General features: G+C 54.6%; 6 protein-coding genes across 6 annotated transcripts; 3 read left to right on the plus strand and 3 right to left on the minus strand.

The window, feature by feature from the left end:
* Window positions 1–9: 9 nt before the first annotated feature.
* On the plus strand, window positions 10–4,531 carry PG986_005579 (uncharacterized protein; the record flags this gene model as incomplete). Its single annotated transcript, XM_066841801.1, has 2 exons — window positions 10–1,340; window positions 1,375–4,531. The coding sequence occupies 2 exons, from the start codon at window positions 10–12 to the stop codon at window positions 4,529–4,531; spliced, it is 4,488 nt and encodes a 1,495-aa protein (XP_066701663.1).
* A 445-nt stretch (window positions 4,532–4,976) lies between these two features.
* On the minus strand, window positions 4,977–5,985 carry PG986_005580 (uncharacterized protein; the record flags this gene model as incomplete). Its single annotated transcript, XM_066841802.1, has 2 exons — window positions 4,977–5,611; window positions 5,670–5,985. 2 exons carry the CDS (start codon window positions 5,983–5,985, stop codon window positions 4,977–4,979), a joined length of 951 nt encoding a protein of 316 aa, XP_066701664.1.
* Window positions 5,986–6,852: 867 nt separating this feature from the next.
* Window positions 6,853–7,537, minus strand: PG986_005581 (uncharacterized protein; the record flags this gene model as incomplete). The annotated part of the gene is made up of 2 exons (XM_066841803.1): window positions 6,853–7,287; window positions 7,355–7,537. The coding sequence occupies 2 exons, from the start codon at window positions 7,535–7,537 to the stop codon at window positions 6,853–6,855; spliced, it is 618 nt and encodes a 205-aa protein (XP_066701665.1).
* Window positions 7,538–9,026: 1,489 nt separating this feature from the next.
* Window positions 9,027–11,781, plus strand: PG986_005582 (uncharacterized protein; the record flags this gene model as incomplete). Its single annotated transcript, XM_066841804.1, has 2 exons — window positions 9,027–9,689; window positions 9,739–11,781. 2 exons carry the CDS (start codon window positions 9,027–9,029, stop codon window positions 11,779–11,781), a joined length of 2,706 nt encoding a protein of 901 aa, XP_066701666.1.
* Window positions 11,782–12,073: 292 nt separating this feature from the next.
* On the minus strand, window positions 12,074–13,605 carry PG986_005583 (uncharacterized protein; the record flags this gene model as incomplete). Its single annotated transcript, XM_066841805.1, has 3 exons — window positions 12,074–13,015; window positions 13,104–13,353; window positions 13,448–13,605. 3 exons carry the CDS (start codon window positions 13,603–13,605, stop codon window positions 12,074–12,076), a joined length of 1,350 nt encoding a protein of 449 aa, XP_066701667.1.
* A 1,140-nt stretch (window positions 13,606–14,745) lies between these two features.
* Window positions 14,746–15,919, plus strand: PG986_005584 (ATP synthase F0; the record flags this gene model as incomplete). The annotated part of the gene is made up of 3 exons (XM_066841806.1): window positions 14,746–14,825; window positions 14,912–15,169; window positions 15,229–15,919. The coding sequence occupies 3 exons, from the start codon at window positions 14,746–14,748 to the stop codon at window positions 15,917–15,919; spliced, it is 1,029 nt and encodes a 342-aa protein (XP_066701668.1).
* Window positions 15,920–16,958: the final 1,039 nt, after the last annotated feature.

Here is a 16,958-nt window from a genome sequence, read left to right on the forward strand (position 1 = left end):
GCCATCGACATGGTCACCAAACTAAAACCGGCCGCCACAGGCGCGGGAAGTTTCTCCCAGACGATTTGGGACTTCGAAATTTCAACCTGGGATGACGCTACCGCTTGGACAGTACATGCTCATGGCTCTGTCCAACCCGAGGTGAACCCCATGGCGGCAGATACTACGGGACTGCAGGTCTCGGCTCCTCTTGTCAGTACGACAGGGGAACTCATCGAGCACGACCTCACTAATTACTACAAAGAAGCTAGTGTGAGAGCGACCCGGTTCGGGCCTAGTTTTCAGAACTCGGTCAGATTCTTCTCGGGGAAAGGCTTCACAGTACTCGAACACAAACTGCGTGATCTTGGCAGCGCTTTGGATAGCCTGCCCGACAATGCCAATTCCCCTGTCACGGTCGACCCCCCAACATTGGATGGGTTCCTTCAAGGAGGCGCTCCACTTCAGGTTACCGACGACGGACGGCTGCCGGCCCAGATGCCAAATTATATCAGCCGTTTCCGCGTCTCTAACACGATACCATCAACCCCTGGACAGCGATTTGACATTGTTACCCGATTGTTGCATTACGACTTCAAAGGAGGTCGCATGCAGATTGGTGTGGCGGCATTCTCACGAGGCCCCGACAACGCGCTGACTCCTATCGCCGAGTGGGAGTCAGTCGCGTTCCGCACTGTTGGGTCTGCTGAAGAGAATATTGACCCAGCTGCGAGCCTCCCGGACAACTGGGGATGGGAGCTTCTGCCCAGTCTCGAGTACTTATCGGATGATCAGATTAAGAAGGTTCTTCCGGAGCATGACGATGACCAAGCTGAGGAAACGCGCGCTGAGGACCTGAAGCGGATGGCATGGTACTACATCAACAAGGGACTGGTGGAGACAGCACGAGATGACAGCTCGAAACTGCCATACCATCTGGCTCAGTTCGTCAAGTGGGGGATCCGGCACGATGCTGCAAGCAAGGTGACTCTTGCCTCCGATGCAGCGGCGAGGGAGCTGCGCAACCTGGTCCGCAACCGAGACGCCCAGGGTGAGATGCTCTGCGTCCTAGGCGAGCAGATCGTGCCCATTCTGCGCCAAGAGGTCGAGCCGCTCGAGATCATGCTCAGCGACGGCCTCCTGACACGCCACTATGAGGCCGATGCGATGAACGCCCATTTCAGCAAAACCATGGGCAGGCTGGTATCCCACCTCTCCGACCTGACGCATAACATGCGGGTCCTTGAGGTCGGCGCGGGCACGGGTGGGACCACGTTACCCGTACTCGAGGCACTAACACGCAACCGGAAGGAAGAAGGAGGTGTGTATGTCAACTACACCTTCACCGATATCTCTACCGGGTTCTTTGAGAACGCTCGCGAAAAGCTTGCCCAGTGGTCTCGCCACATTACCTTCCAAAAAGCTGGATATCACGCAAGACCCCGTCGGACAGAGCTTTGAACTCGAAGATTATGACGTCGTCATTGCCGCCAACGTTTTGCACGCCACGCCAGATATGCGTGTCACCATGGCAAATGTACGGAAGCTTCTGAAGCCCCGGGGCAAGCTCTTATTGCTAGAGGCGAGCGCGCACCCACCGACTCTCCTGCCTTTCTTCCTGCTCCCAGGCTGGTGGTATGCCGAAGACCAGTACCGTGACCGCGAGGAAGGACCGATGATGGCGGTCCCTGTCTGGGATCGTCTGCTCCGAGATACCGGCTTCTCGGGCGTGGATGTCAACGTCAGAGACCAGCTGGGTGGCCAAGAGCAGGTCATGGGCATCATGTGTACCACCAGGGTTGGCAAGATGGAAGGAAGTCAAGCACTGACGGTGTGTGGGCCGTCCATGGACCAACAAGAGCTTGTATTTGCACGCCTCGTCGCTGATGCCGTGACGAAGCGTTTCGGATGTCCTGCCAAGTTAAAGGCTTTCGCTGAACTCGACCCATCTGAGGATCCGCTCTACATTGTACTGGACTCGCCGCGGCAAAGTCTGATGAAAGATATCGATGCATCCAAATTTGACCGTTTGAAGCAGCTCTTGGTACACAATGCAGGGCTGCTATGGGTCATTCCCCAAAACGGACCGGTCGAGAGTGGGACTATCAAGGGAATAATGCGCACTTTGCGGCTCGAGGACGAGCCGAGGAACTTGCTGCTTCTTGACCAGCTCCCGCTGATCACGCAAGCCATATCGGCAATACTTGACCTTACCGAGAAGCTTCGAGACCCGGAGGTGACGCGCACACAGGACCTGGACTTTGTGTGGCACGAAGGGTCGATCCAGGTGCCCCGAATGCGGCTGTTAAGAGAGCTGAAAGGACCGTTTGCTGTGGAGCAAGGCATATCATGCCGCAAGCTGCAGCACATGTGGGATGGCGAACGCGCTTTGGAGATGACGATTGACAGCGCCGGCAGCCCGGACTCGATCTACTACCGCCGGACCGATGTACTTCAGGACACTCTGAAAGACAAAGAAGTCCTCCTGAGGGTCACGGCAGCTGGCGTCAGCCAACGGGATCTGAGCCTCATCCTGGGCGCCGTGCCCTGGACTCCGCCAGGGTACGATGGGGTCGGCACCATCGTCAAGACCGGCCGCGCCGTAACGGGCGTGCATGTGGGAGATGACGTCTTCTTCCTTTCTGTCGAGGGTAGCAGTGGCTTCTCTACATATAAAAAGCTGTCATCTTCCCATGTTGCTCCTGTTCCACCGTCCATCTGCGCTACGGATGCTGCGGCTATGCCCCTGGCGTATTCTATGGCGATATTTGCTCTGGTGTACACCGCACACCTTGAAGAGGGCGAGACAGTCCTGATCCACGGTGCCTCTGGTGCCATTGGCCAGGCATGTATCAAAGTTGCACAGCACCTAGGCGCCCAAATCTACGCCACTGCCGGCACGAGCGACAAGCGGGAGTTCCTCCATGGATCCCACGGAATACCAAGAGAACGTATCTTTTCAAGCCGAAACGCCGAGTTTCGCGACAAGATTCTCTGCGCGACAAGGGGAAAGGGTATTGACGTTATCGTCAACTCGGTCACCGGTGACCTCATGAAAGAGTCTTGGTCATTGGCTGCACCCTTGGGCCGGTTCGTCGAGATCAATAACAAGGATGCCCTACAGAACACCCACCTCCCGATGACGCCCTTCGAAAAGAATGCCACCTCCCACAGCATTGACTTGCGCAGTTTGGCCGAGCACCGTCCTGGAGAGCTGAGCCGCATCATTTCCACATTTGCTGACTTGGTCCAGCGCCGCATCGCTGTTCCGGTCAAGCCCGTGTCGGTATTCCCCATATCGGAGCTCGAATCGGGGTTGCGCAGGCTCCGAACTGTTGAGAATATGGGTAAAGTTGTGGTGACATTTGGGAGGAACGAGCGTGTCATGGCTGAGGGCGACCTGAGACCAACAAATGTTGCCTTGAATCCCGAGGCGACCTACGTGATCACTGGCGGTACCAAGGGTATTGGTCTTAGCTTGGGATACTGGATGATCCAGCACGGCGCCATGAACTTGGTTTTACTTGGTCGCAGTGGTGCCTCTGGGGCCGAGGTCCAGAAGCTTCTAAGCAAGTACAAGGGGACCAACGTGTGCGTAAAGGCTCTAGCATGCGATGTCGGGTCGAGGACAGAGCTGGAAGGGGTCATGGAATCCATCAAGGATCTCCCTCCCGTCCGGGGCGTCATTCACAGCGCCTTTCTCCTCAGCGACAAGCTGTTCGAGAACGCCACGTACGAGGACTGGCAGATCATCATGCGACCGCGAGTGGACGCGGCGTGGCACCTCCACGAGCTGCTGCCCAAAGGCATGGACTTCTTCATCGGCCTCGGCTCCCTCCTGGGCGACACGGGCAACCCAGGCCAAGCCATCTACGCCGGCTCCGCCGTCTTCTACCACGAGTTCGCCAAGTACCGCCGCGCCCTGGGCCTGCACACCGTCGCCATCGCCCTGCCCGTCGTGCTCGACGTCGGCTACGTCGCCAGCAACAACCTGAGCGACCTGCTGCAGCAGACGCTCGGCGCCACGCTGACCATGGCCGACATCTGCACGCTCGTCGGGGGCGCTGTACAGGCGTCATCGCCGCTCCACCGCGACGCCAAGGCCATCGCTTGCACCTTCTACCTCGACGGCCGGCCCATCCGAGACGGGCCCTGGGACTACATCCACCCGGTGTACGCGCGCGAGCGCGTCAAGGAAGAGGCCGCCAAGAAGAAGAGGATGATGTTGAAGAATGGCGAGAGCGCCGCCCGCATGGACGGCCCACACTCCTCCACGAACGGCCGCAGTACACCTTGGCAGCAGGCGGTCGACGACCCCTTGCCCGGCCTGATTGATGTCCTCATCACCAAGGTCGCGGCCATGACCATGCTTGAACGTGACGACGTAGGGGCCGACGCGCCCCTGGCTTCACTGAGTCTTGACTCGCTCGTCTCGGTTGAGCTGCGCAATTGGATCCGCCGTGAGGCCGGCGTGGAGCTCGCGCTAAGCGCCATTACGGGAGCGGAGAGTCTCCGGGCTCTAGCAATGGAGATCCTAGCGCAGAGGAAGTGAATAGTGATTACTTTGGTGGGCAGTCATCTGGAGGCGGAATACTTGAGTATAACTTTATATCGCTTGTTAGTTGTAGGAGTTCTTGGTGTTAACTTCACTTGGGAAGTGGACCATCATGTATTGGAGGGGGTGTGGGTAGAGTCCGTTAGCATGCAGGGCCTGCTGCTCGATTGAGTCGCTCAAAGTGCCTTACGCTCAGAATGTATCAAACACACAGACATTCCTTTTTATCAATATCGCTTGATTGATCTACATGACTGTTTAGCAAACATGTGTTATCATCCAGCTCTCTTTCCACCTTATTCCCTTTATCAGGATAGCGCTTGTATCGAACACCCAGTGAACAATCGGGGCTGTGAAAATACACAGCAGGATACTTTGACGAAGTGGTGTTGTTTTACCCCTCAATAAGACCATCCTTCTGACAGCAATACATCAGAGTCAATCACAAGGCGCCGCTCGTCAGGCGTTTGATAGCTCTAGTTCCCTTCTCGCCAATTGCTTCTCGGAGCTCCTTGCCTTCATCAGTCAGTCTGTCCGGGCTGTAGAGTACAAGGACTTTGTCAAGGCTCCACGCAGCTAGCATAGAACTCAGACTGTCGGTTCTGTTCAGATCTTCGAAGTCTTCGAACTTGCACGGCACATACTGCTCAAACAAGTTCCACTCCTTCTTATCGTCCACGCCGTCACTTTCGATTGGGGCAAAGTTGTGAATGAGGCGGTCGTATCTGGAATCATCCATTCCGTCAGGCTTTGTTGGTTTGAAGGATGACGAGCCAGACTTGTAGAGGATGTCGAGCAAGTGCGGATCAATATGCTCCTCTGGATCCCCATTGCGACGGGCGATCAGGGACCGCATAGACCTGATCCAGTGGTAGATGAGTATTGATGCTCCACTATCCAAACAAGTGTTGCCATCCATAAGGCCCATTGCACCAAAGCGCAGCTGAGTTGAAGGGTCATGCGCCATTCGCTGCAGTCGACTGTGCCACTCGCCCCGGTCCATTGGCTGCAGTCGATTGACATACTCAGTCTTGGAGAAGTCGGCTATCTTTTCGAAGCAGTCGACATGGTAGTATACTGGGTACGGGAGGAGTCAATACCAGACAACAATGATGAGATGTAAGGGGGTACTCACGAGGACTTCTGCAGTTCTCCTTCACCACTGCCACTCTAAAGCCTTCTTCCCTGATGTTCGACTGACAGCCGTCAAAACGGCACTTCGAATTTGAAGAAGCAGGCGACTCAATGTAGAAGAGGGCATTGTTCTTCTGCGAATGCTTCAACAGTTTAGATCGCATGGATTCGATGGCAGCTTGGTCAGAGGGTTGTGACTCTCCAGAAGATTCGGTCTTACGGGAGCGCTTGGGCTCGCGTTCCTCCAGATCACCATTGCCAGACCGCTTGCGCTGGTCGACAGGGCCGGGGCTGGTATTCGGGCTGTCTGCAGGCATGTTGACCGTCGCTGTTCGATTCTGACGTCCAGTTTGGGGATTCGGTTGATTGATGGATCAGAAAATGTTATACCAACGGATGCGTCTAGGTTGGTACCTGGTGAAATGAAGATAGAGAAGGCCAAGGCTATTTGATGGCCATGCTAAGAGGTGATATTTGGGAGAAAAGGGTTTGCGGGAAGTGATTTTCACCTCTGCTCAGTTGGCTCCTTCCCAAATTGTGAATTGTACTGGAGTTGCTTCACTGCAGGCAGGATATGTGGGTTGTGGGGAGCAAATGAGGAAGGAACGAGCATTAAGGTACCGCATCACGCCAGAATTGCCCACACACAGGGAAAGTGCAGTCAAGTTCGGACCAGTCAGAGCGATTTCCCTGTTGAACACCTGCTAGAGCTTGAGAGAGACTCTGAGCCTGATTCCAGCTGCCATCCATGGCCGCAGTCGTCGAAACACATCCTCATCCCCGCCGTGGATCAAGGCATATACCTCTGGTCAGACATGCAATGTGCGCAGTGGGGTATATAGAAGATACAGTGGCTATTCCAGCAGGTGCTCTGACTGGCCAAGTCTCCTATGTTTCCAAGTAGATGCCGTACATCGGTAATAAAGGCCCTTTTCTAGAATGCTATATCATATTAGAAGTCGCAATTCTTGCTAGCTGAGATCAGGTATCGAGACGCCGTCAACATGAAATAGCTTTCGTTATATTATCTTCTTCAAGGTAGACTAAGTATTATACATTAGAACTGATAGGACCACATCCCTTGAGGGACTAGATGATGAACCGGATTTGTGTACCCCCTTCACCAATCTGACCAGCAAAATCTGTTTTGCAGGACGGATAATCCCTTTTGGGCGTCTCTGCGACTAGACCTGCTGAGGCTGGACAGGCATGGGCTGCGCAGTCTGATGCTGAGGATAGACTGTTGTTTGTGGCTGAACGCCCTCGGCAGGCTTCGGGCCATGACCGAGTTCGACATTACCTGGAGCTGTCGCGTCATGGTTGCGGACACTTCCAATGATGAAGAAGACCAAGTTGATGATACACAAGACCCAGGTGACAGCACCCAGGGCAGCGCAGGCCGCCATAACGGACCCAAAGGTATGAAGTCCGGGGTAGTAGAAGTCGTTGGCGTAGTAGGCCAACACGAAAGAGGCCCAGGATGCCGCCCAAGCCCAAGCGGACAGCCAGAAGATGCACGTCAGGATGTAAGCGACCAGCATGGCAATGCGGTAGTAGAAGTGGTGAGCCTTAAGCTCCAGGAAGATGGCAGTGCCATAGACGATCCAAGAGAAGATTGCCTTTCGGATTATGTTAGCATGTACTCACGGAGCAACAATTGATGGAGAAGGTAGAGATGGGACTTACCACGAAGAGCAGATATCCAGGAGCTCCGGCAGAGTAGTAGTAGGAGAGATCGCCATACAGAGACGTGGCATAGGCCGCCAAGGCCAGGATGGCAGCAGCAAGCAAGATGATGGCACCCTTGATGAAGAGGAGCCACTTGGGCTGAGGGGGCACGCCAGGCGCCGTGAGTCCTGATAACGCCATTATAACGACTGATGAAGTGGAAGCGAATGGGTGTCTAGTATCAAGAGATACGAAGCGACGAGAAGTGCTGGACAGGAATATGACAAAATAAGAGGTGGGGAACACTGTATGTAGGCGAGAAACGAAGCCCCCTGGGAATGTATTATTTCAAATATATATAATGCAAGACCAAGAGAATGTTCGCCTGGAATTTAATCACACACAAGGCCTCTGTCAGGGCAGCCCAGATAAGCCCATTGTCTCACAACCTGTCACGATTGCTCGACTAACACGGAAAGCCACAAGCGCGAAGAAGAAGAAGAAAGGAGCGTCGTTAGCGCTTCTCAGCCGTGGCACTCATCAAGAGCTGAAGTCAGGGGCTCCCCTCGGCCGTGTACGGCTCTGATATCAAGACTGTCGCATGTAGTCGCAGCGGCAAGCGGTGCTCTTGGAAGGGTGCAATTGAGTGATATAGGAAGCTGAAAATCGGTGGCGTTCGAAGGCGCCTTAGTTTTCACACCACATCCAACATTCCATGTGGACTTTACCTTAAGTACTTACCCAAGCTTGTGTGCTAGTCTCAACCGCTAAGACTTCACCCGCTGAGATAACATTGATGGTGTCTACTAGGGCCTTCTGGGGAAAAGGAACTAACCCAATGCCAGCCCTACCGGATCTACTGCTAGAGAATCACCAGGCACAGCTTCTTTACAAGTTCCTATGAGATCGTGTTTTCGGCAGCGGCTCTACATGGCGTGTGCCTGCAACTAAATATGTAGCTTTTGGCTTGCTTGATGGGTTCCAAAAAGGTCTTAAGCCACTCACTTCAATTGAGATGTCTTCAAAAGGCTGAGTCCTTGTATCATGACTTGCAGAATTCGAAACTGCATGGGATGGATGGGATGCTGGCGCTTCGGCACATGCACAGCGACTTAGGCAAATTTTGGTGTTCAAGGGGGTGCGGAAAGCCAGTGGTAGTTTTGAAGGGGAAGGATCACCTGCAGGTATGTAATCTCCACCATATTCGGTCTGCCTTCGAGATGCAGATTGGCCACCTCGAGACTGCTTTTCAGGCTTTGAGATCAAACACTTTCCTGTAGAAGTACGATAAAGGGAAACATAGGTAGATTCCATCAACACGATATGAATTGAATTTAGCACTTGAACTTTCGTCCTCTAATGCCGGGTGGGAGACCACATGTATGGATTGTGAGTGGAAAGACTGTGTTGGGAAGGAGCACGCCATGCGACTTCCAAGTTGTACCTATCTGCCTTTGCCAGCTGCATCAATTATCCATGCATCTGGGGACTCATCGCGAACCTGAACTCGAGGAATTAACTACCTCCCTCAGAAGCACGAGAAACATCAATTGTGGCAATTGTTACCTACGTGGTATCATATATTATCTTCATCGTATGTGATTACATTACGCCTTAAGATACATACTTACCAAGACGTCTCTTTGAACGCATGCCGCCCGCGAACACAAGGTCATCGCCAATAATCACCATGACCGAAGCCACCGTGCATGCCCCTAGCAGTCCTAGTTCCGTCGCGGAGCTACCTGTGGATGAGTATGCTCGCATAAATGAGCTGTCCATAGACTTTCGGTCATACAATCCTATGTCGTACCTTACGTCAACTGCCAACTCACAGCTTGAGACCCAGTATCGAGACCAGGTGGAGGATGGCTCACTTCAAGACCTTCAGATTCCCTTTGGCCTTTCCCTCGACGAACCACCTGTCATCTCCAAGAGCTCAGTCGACTTCCTTAGCTACATCGCACAGAGAGAGGATGACGAAGCTATCACGGGCCTGGCCATTCAGGCGTCATGCTCCAACCATATACGGCATCTAAAAGTGACACAACCATTACTACGATCTGACCACGAGTCCGATTGGAGAAAGCTCCTCAGAGACGTGAAATCGAGGACGAGTGTTCGCTTGCGTTCCGATATGCTTCCACTCGAACCACTAGAGATATCCTTGGATGAGGCGCCAGAGTACCCTGAGAGCGCCTACGCCTTTCATTCGCAGCTGATGTTGGAGGCTGATACGAGTCAGCTTGCGGTATCCCAAGACGCATTGCGGTTTCTTGCCGCAACGTTGGCCATTGACAAGGGCACTGAAGAGCGAAAACAGTTGCTTATGATGGAGCTTAGTGATTATAGAGTAGGTACTCCACAGTCTGTCCTTGATGCCTCACTGACACATATACTAGCCTCTCGTGTCTCGCCAGATCACTCCGCCAATAAGCCCAGTATTGCTGCCTGCAGAGCCGTATGCCCCAGGGCCAGAGCGCTGTCAGATACCCATTGCGTCAGATCCAAGTAGCCTGCTTGAAGAAGATCTAGAAGCGGCACAATCTGCCTTGATCGCAACCAGCTCGTCTCCCATCCAAGGATCGCCGGATTTGCCGTCATTATCCGAAGCTGAAACATTCACCCCAGTAATCCGCAAAATAGAGTCGCTCAAAGTCGAACAACCTCTAATACCATCAAACCCAAGCTCTCCACCGGCTACACGCGCGGTTGTTGACTTGCAAGAGGCGGCAGAGAGTGTGCAACTAGCTGTTGATGCCGATTGCGAGGTAGACGGTTACGCGTTGAAAGAGATACCAGAACTCTTCAGTGACGAGCTGCTGGATGAAATGCAAGCAGGCGCACATACGGCTCATTTGGCTATAGGACAGGAGCGCCTGGAGCAAGCAGACGCGATTGCCCGTGTGCAAGTCCCCATCATGGATTTTGCAATCGCGGAGTTGGAGTGGAAGAAACAGGGGCACGACAGCACTCAACAACTCAAGTACCTCTTGCAAGCTCCTAGCATGGCGTTGGCAAAATGGAAGGGAAACTATAGGGAACGGGACTTCTGGTGGGCTCCATTGCCTTATAGGCTTCATCAGGTATCCCTTGATGAGTCACTAGACGATGAAGTAGGGCTAGATGATGCCCCTTGGATGTACAACGACACAGACGTCCCGACAGCCGCGTCGTACGTATGGAAGCGGCCTGGTTTGGCCATTTTACGAGAACCCGAGGAAGACGACGAGGAAGAATATCTACCCATATCAGATCACCATTCCATGGGACTTTCGGAAATCCTGAGAAAAAGGAAGCTCGAACTGGATGATGCGGGACGCGGTCGGTCCTCGCCGCCGAGCAGTGCATCGGCTGTAGATTTGGTGCGCCATCCCAGTAAGGCCCAGTCAACCAACGCTGCCAGACCAACCCTACTTATTGGAAGCGACGAACCCAACGCTACATCGGCTTTGTTGGAGAACTATGTCAATCTCCGGGCCGCGAAGAGGCAGAAGCACGAAGTCAGTTGGTTTTTCGGCCCAAAGAAATCGGCCCAAAGTGATGCGAATGTCCTTAGTAATGGATCAGGGAAGCACGCACAAGTCAATGGTGTCCCAAAGTCCAGTGTGGCTCCAAACGAGAAATTGGAAGCATCCCCAATCCCGAGTTTGGTTGAATCTTCTGATTCGATCAAGCTGATTGTGGCGCTGACCCTTGGCAGCGGCATTCTTGAATGGATTGAAAAACTGCTTCCACAAGCCGAGCTTGTAGAGCGGGACTTTGACCGGTGGAATACTGTCACATGGAATCGGAATATGGTGTCTCGCTCACCTATAATTTCTCCGTTGGCTGCTGAAGCGGATGTTGTTGTGTCACCGGCCACCGGAATCATCTTGACAACGCTTATCAAGGTGATTCAGAAACCAATTCCGGGGCAAAAGAGAAAAAGCACAATTCGAGAACGAGTGGAGAAGGTTTCCACCAGATACGAGAGACTTGTGGTATTAGTGTCGCAATCTAACCGTGTGGACGAGTCGACCAGGGATCTTTCCGCATCGGAATGTGCTTCACTCGCCGAGTTCACAGGCTTCGTCTTGGGACTCAACCCCAACTCCCAAGTATACTTCGTTGGCGGTGGCGAGGAAACTCTGGCCAAGTGGCTCGTAGCATTGGTCCAACGGTATTCCTTTGAGGCCGCCGGGCTTCAGAAGCTGCTGATCGATGCCGAGACAACTTGGGAATTGATACTGCGTAGGGCTGGGATGAATGCTTATGCTGCACAGATTATCTTGGCAGAACTCAAAGGGATCGCCAATCTTGACTCGCAAGGTCAAGTTATGGGCGAACTGCAGAGATTCATACTCATGACACCGCAGGAGAGAGTTGAGCATTTTTCTCAATTGATGGGTGGGACCACTGTCCTGTTGAGAGTTGGCGCAGTCCTCGATCATCCGTGGGAATGAGATTCTCGGCAGTACTTCTTCGGGAAAGAGACATGGCTTGGTAAATTCGCTTGGGGAAGAGGACATCTGAGAGACCACGGGTTCTTGATTTTGCTAATTATCTGTGAAGTACCATAACCTTGCTTTCAGGAAAGCTAGCTCTTGAACAGAACTCGTGTGCCTTCCATAATATATAGAGGAAAAGCTCGACCGAGAAATGGTATATCATTGATACTCATTATGTCCCAAACTCACCCGAGGTGTTGGCTAGGCCATCACTCCCTGTCGTCCACAGGGAAGCGAGCAATTTCCATTACTCTGCCCCCTTGTCACCGTCAGTAGATTCTAAGCACCACACCTTGAGACTGCTCTCCTTATTACTCCTACGCATCCAAGCCGGCAATGTTTTAGTTTCGAGTTGCTCATCGACTGGGGGTTTCGTCGTGTCGTTATCCGAGTCGGCTCCCTTCTCTTGGGCGGCAAAGTCCCAGGCACCCGAGCACGTCGCAATGACCGAGCCGGCCGGGTGCAGGCGCGTGCTGCCCACCGTCGACTCGTGGCCCCGCCAGTCCCAGGCCGGCGCGTGCGGCCCCTCGCGCATGCCGACGTTCTCCCAGACCTTGACGGTGCCGTCCGTGGTGCCGGACCAGACCTCGAAGCCGCCGCCGGCGGCGTCGCCCGCGGGGAAGACGTCGCAGCCGACGCGCTGGTTGCTGTCGGCGGCGTCGCGGTCCTCGAGCCAGCCGAGCAGCTCGCCGGTGACGCGCACGTCGTAGACGAGGAGGCCGCGCGACTTGCGCTCCGAGACGAGCAGGTACCGCCCGCAGGGGCTCCAGGCCGTCTGGGTGACGCCGTTGCCGCCGAGGCCGAGGCCGGGGCGGCGGCCGCGCTCGGTCGTCTTGGCGACGGCGGACTCGATGCCCCACGCGGCCACGCAGTCGCCGGCCTGCGCGAAGTCGTACATGCCGACCCAGCGCGTCCAGGTGCCGGCCGCGACGAGGCCGAGGCCGGCGACGCCGTGGTCGGAGGCGGAGGAGGAGGAGGAGGAGGGGTGGGCCGCCAGGGTCGAGATGGTGCCGCGCATGCCGACGCCGCCGCCCTTGGACAGGTGACGCTCCGAGGGGATCGTCTTGATGCGCAGGAGGGGCTCGTCGCCCGGCCGGGACACGTCGAACTTGGCGAGCAGGTTCTTGGTGGCGGCGACGAAGTGCGTGCCGGGGCCCGGCCAGAGCATGGCCGTCGCGGACAGGAAGGTCTCGGAGTGGGCTTTCATGAAGGGGGTACGAGGCGGCGGGCTGGTGGTTTGCCGCCTGGTTGCTGCTGCCATCTTGGGTGGAAGAGACTGGGGGATAGAGGTAGTAGAGCTGGATGGGCAGGTCATGGCTGGAGATTAGGATCTGGTTGGTGTAGGCCTCCGAGAGCTGGAAGTAGGGCGCGGGACAGAGGACGTTGGTCCGCTCTGAGAGGGGGATGGTGACTTGGGGATTCAGTGTGTGAGGGCTGGATTCCGGGTCAAGTAGATCGGGAGGCAGGATATAGGAGTCTATCCGGTGGTCAGATGAGTTTGTGAGGATGGTGGTACCGTCTGCGGTCCTGTTGGTCGTTTCGGGTCAGTATACTCGGAGAGCCGCCTGGCTGGTGTAAGTGGGTGTGGGGCTGGGTAGCTGGAGCAGTGCTTCTTACATACCATTGGGCGCTTTCGAAGTAGCCATGCAGTTGATCCTGCTTCTTCTGGGGTTGGCTGTTCGGGGAATTCTGCTGCTGCAGGGTTATATCACCTGTCGAAGCAACCAGCTTCACTCTGCTCTTGGAGGAGTCGGTTGCCTCTGGTTCCTGTTCCTCCATGTCGCCTTTTCTCGAATCCCTTACACTTCGATTTAGAGGCTGTTTAGACCAATCTACTTTCACGTGGCTCGTTTCTCGTGCTGTAGTGGACGGTTCAAACTGCCCCTCGAGCCTGGGAGGCGCGTGTGGCGCAGGGGATTGATTGTGTGGGTGGATAAGCACTTAGCACAACTCTATGTCAGATATTCAGCGTTTAAGCATTGCGAGCACCTCAAATCGCGATGCAATCCACAGACATCAAGGGTAGTCAGTCCATCAAGCCCGTAACCGGCAAGACCAACCATGGCGAAAACAAATTCGATTCCACTCAACAGATCAGCCGACGTGGTGGAGCCAGCACCCTTGTTGGCAGATTGCAGGGGTGCTGATCAGGAGCGGTGGTGAATCCCACGTCATCGCCGAACAGATAACGAGCGTCGCTGTCACTGCAGTGGCCCGGTGGCCATCAGTAGAGCGTTCCTCAATCACCAGTCAAGAAGACTGGTTGAATTGAATCAATGCGAAACATGCAAAAGGCATCGTCTAGCGACTTCAATCTGCCCTGTCTGCCTCGTCTGGTGTTCGGCAATCTGACGCATGCACTAAACACCCTTGCCCGTTCGTGGTTCCTGAGCACATGAATTGATTGAACGGAAGAGGACGGGGTAGCGCGCTACCTGCCAATTCTAGGCGTTATTGGGTACCTCTGCGGCCCCCCTGCCCCCTGCCCCTCTGGCGACCTCCCCCGTTAAGGCAACGCCCAACCTCTGGCCAGCTGCATGCCCTTCTGGCCGAGCTACTAAGGCGCAACTGACTTCGTGCATGATTGTCCAGACTCCATTCCAGCCCAAACATCACGTCCCCGTTACCCGTACGTAGGGGGTTTCCCGGCTGATCATTCTCATAGCCTCTACCTTGCTGCCTTCGGGGTTAGTCTACGGTGGATTTGCGTTTCTAGACACGCCATGTTTTCGAAACTCTTGTAGAGAGACCATCGCCAACGTGCAACTCTTGCACCCTTCTGCTAACCTTCCAACCCGCTAGCTTCTGACCTCACCGGGCCATACTTACAGGCGAAACGACTCCTGCCTCTCGATAGCGTCCAACATCAGAGCCAAATTCCCTCACAACTGACACTCCTCCGCGGCGGTCGAAGTCAAGATGGACAGCTTCTTGGACATGATGGAGGATCGTTGTGCGGAACTCCAGAGAGTCGGCTATACCAACTTCTTCGTTTCCATGTGAGTGTTACCCAAGTCCCGCGGTGTTGCTTGGACGACTGCGTTTCGAAGGGAACATGGAAAGCTGACTACTGGCTTCAATACAGTCTTATTGTCATCGGCATTCTCTTCTCTTACCTCCTCCAGCATTACCGTATCATCTCCCGTGGTACATCGGAAGGCATCTCGCCGTACTTTGTCCTCCTCGGCGTCACCAGTGCCAACTCCCAGTTCGCCAACATCCTCGCCCTGCCCCAATCGCGTGCCGACGTCGAGTGCTGCAAGCAAGTTAGCCCCTTCGAATGTGCCGCCGGACTGCTGGGTATCGCTCAAATTGGGGTGCAGTGGATATGTTTTGCTGTCATGTAAGGATGCACTACCGACACTTTCTGCTGGACTGGCTGCTGACCCGGGACTAACACAGTCTTGTCCTTTTTCTGGTGTTCTTTCGCCGAGACGATACCATCCCCGACGATGACGACGACGAAGTGATTGACCCCGATCAACCGACATGGAGGACCGCTATTGGCGTTGCCGCTGCCTGTCTGATCCATGGTCTGGTTATCGTCATCGTATCGGGATCGGTCGCGCTGGGAGCTCCGGAATACCTTGCCATGTGGGCCAACATCCTGGGCATCATGTCTGCTGCGCTTGCGGCCATTCAATATGTGCCGCAGATCTGGACCACCTATCAACTCAAGCACGCAGGCAGTCTGAGCATCCCAATGATGTGCGTGCAAACCCCCGGCGGTTTTCTATTTGCTGCGAGTCTGGGTGCTCGCCTCGGCTGGGGCGGCTGGAGCTCCTGGGGCGTTTACGTCCTTACCGCTGTCATGCAGGGTATAGTGCTTGCTATGGCTATTAGCTACGAATGGCCCAGCCAAAGTGGACATGGACATGGCCATGGAGAGCCCTCCACTCCCCGTCCAGCGTTCAACCGCCGCACCACGCCCCGGGTTCTTCCCTCGCCTGGCCCGTACTCGGCCCATCTCCAGGCCTACGCCGAGACGCAAGAAGAGATTGAGGCCGCTCTTGACCGCGAGGCAGTACAAGGGCTCGGTGAGAACCAGCCACTGTTGGCACCTGGGGGCATTGGAAGCTCTGGCGTTCGATAAATTTGACGGGCTACTGTGCATGTATCACATCCACCACGCCTGCTGCTTATGTTGTTGCATCCATGCTGTGTACGCTAGAGCAAAAGAACGACACAGCTGTATCTATCCCGGGTTTTTGATGGCATCGAAATGGTAACACTAGCATATTAAATTGGCTGAAGAATAGACATCAAAATCAAATGGAAACCAGTATGCCGCGGCTATTGGTTCTGGACGAGGGCATCTAGTTACATACTGACTGATCAAACTCGTTATTCAGTAACCACCATCACCTATTTATTAGAACCATTGAAATGTCGCGGGTTCGTCTACTTGCAGCAGGTGGCAAGTATGGCATCACTGCCATAATTATATTGTCATGTTGCAACTACGCGTTTGTAGCTCATATTCTAGCCGAGGCGCGGTGCATTTGTCGGAACAGCATGCTGGCATGGCGCAGGAACCATGACTCGCAAGCTGTCGCAGCTCGCGCCTTGTTCAACAGCTGCCAAGTGGCCACTGCCCCGTTGAGAACAAAACCATCTTGCTCAGGAGTCTGGTTATTGGTAACAGTGGTGGTATAAGTAGCTAGAGATCGAGAGATGCGTGAATGGGACGCGTATCCGCATCCTTCCGCGCTGATCTAGATGATGCGCTACCTGATACCACTTCGCGACCTAGGTATGTAGGCTGCTTCCAGCCAGCCAGCAGCTGTCGATTGGCGCAGTATTAACCTTAGCACTTCAGTAACCCGGAACCCGCCGGGAATGGTCCGGTCTGCAGGGCCAGGATGCCTAGTGGGTCAGCGATTGAGTGTGCCCGTGTTTGCGCAGGCCCCTTGATTGGCTGAAGCTGGCTACAAGCTACAGGCTTGGCGTCCAGCCGCGCTCCGGGGTACTGCAGCTGTCCGAGTCAACGGTGTCATTCTTGATCTCTTAATCATCAACTTCTCCCTATCTCTCTCAGGGTGACTGACTAGTAAGACTCATCGGTCCGCCTTGCCACTTCTTGTTCCTCTTCTTCCCTCTGGTAGCAGAGCTTTGTCGTCGTCGTCGTCGTC

This window comes from Apiospora aurea (genome assembly GCF_038362705.1).
Source record: "Apiospora aurea strain CBS 24483 chromosome Unknown utg000004l_segment0_segment0, whole genome shotgun sequence".
NCBI classification, from domain to species: domain Eukaryota; kingdom Fungi; phylum Ascomycota; class Sordariomycetes; order Amphisphaeriales; family Apiosporaceae; genus Apiospora; species Apiospora aurea.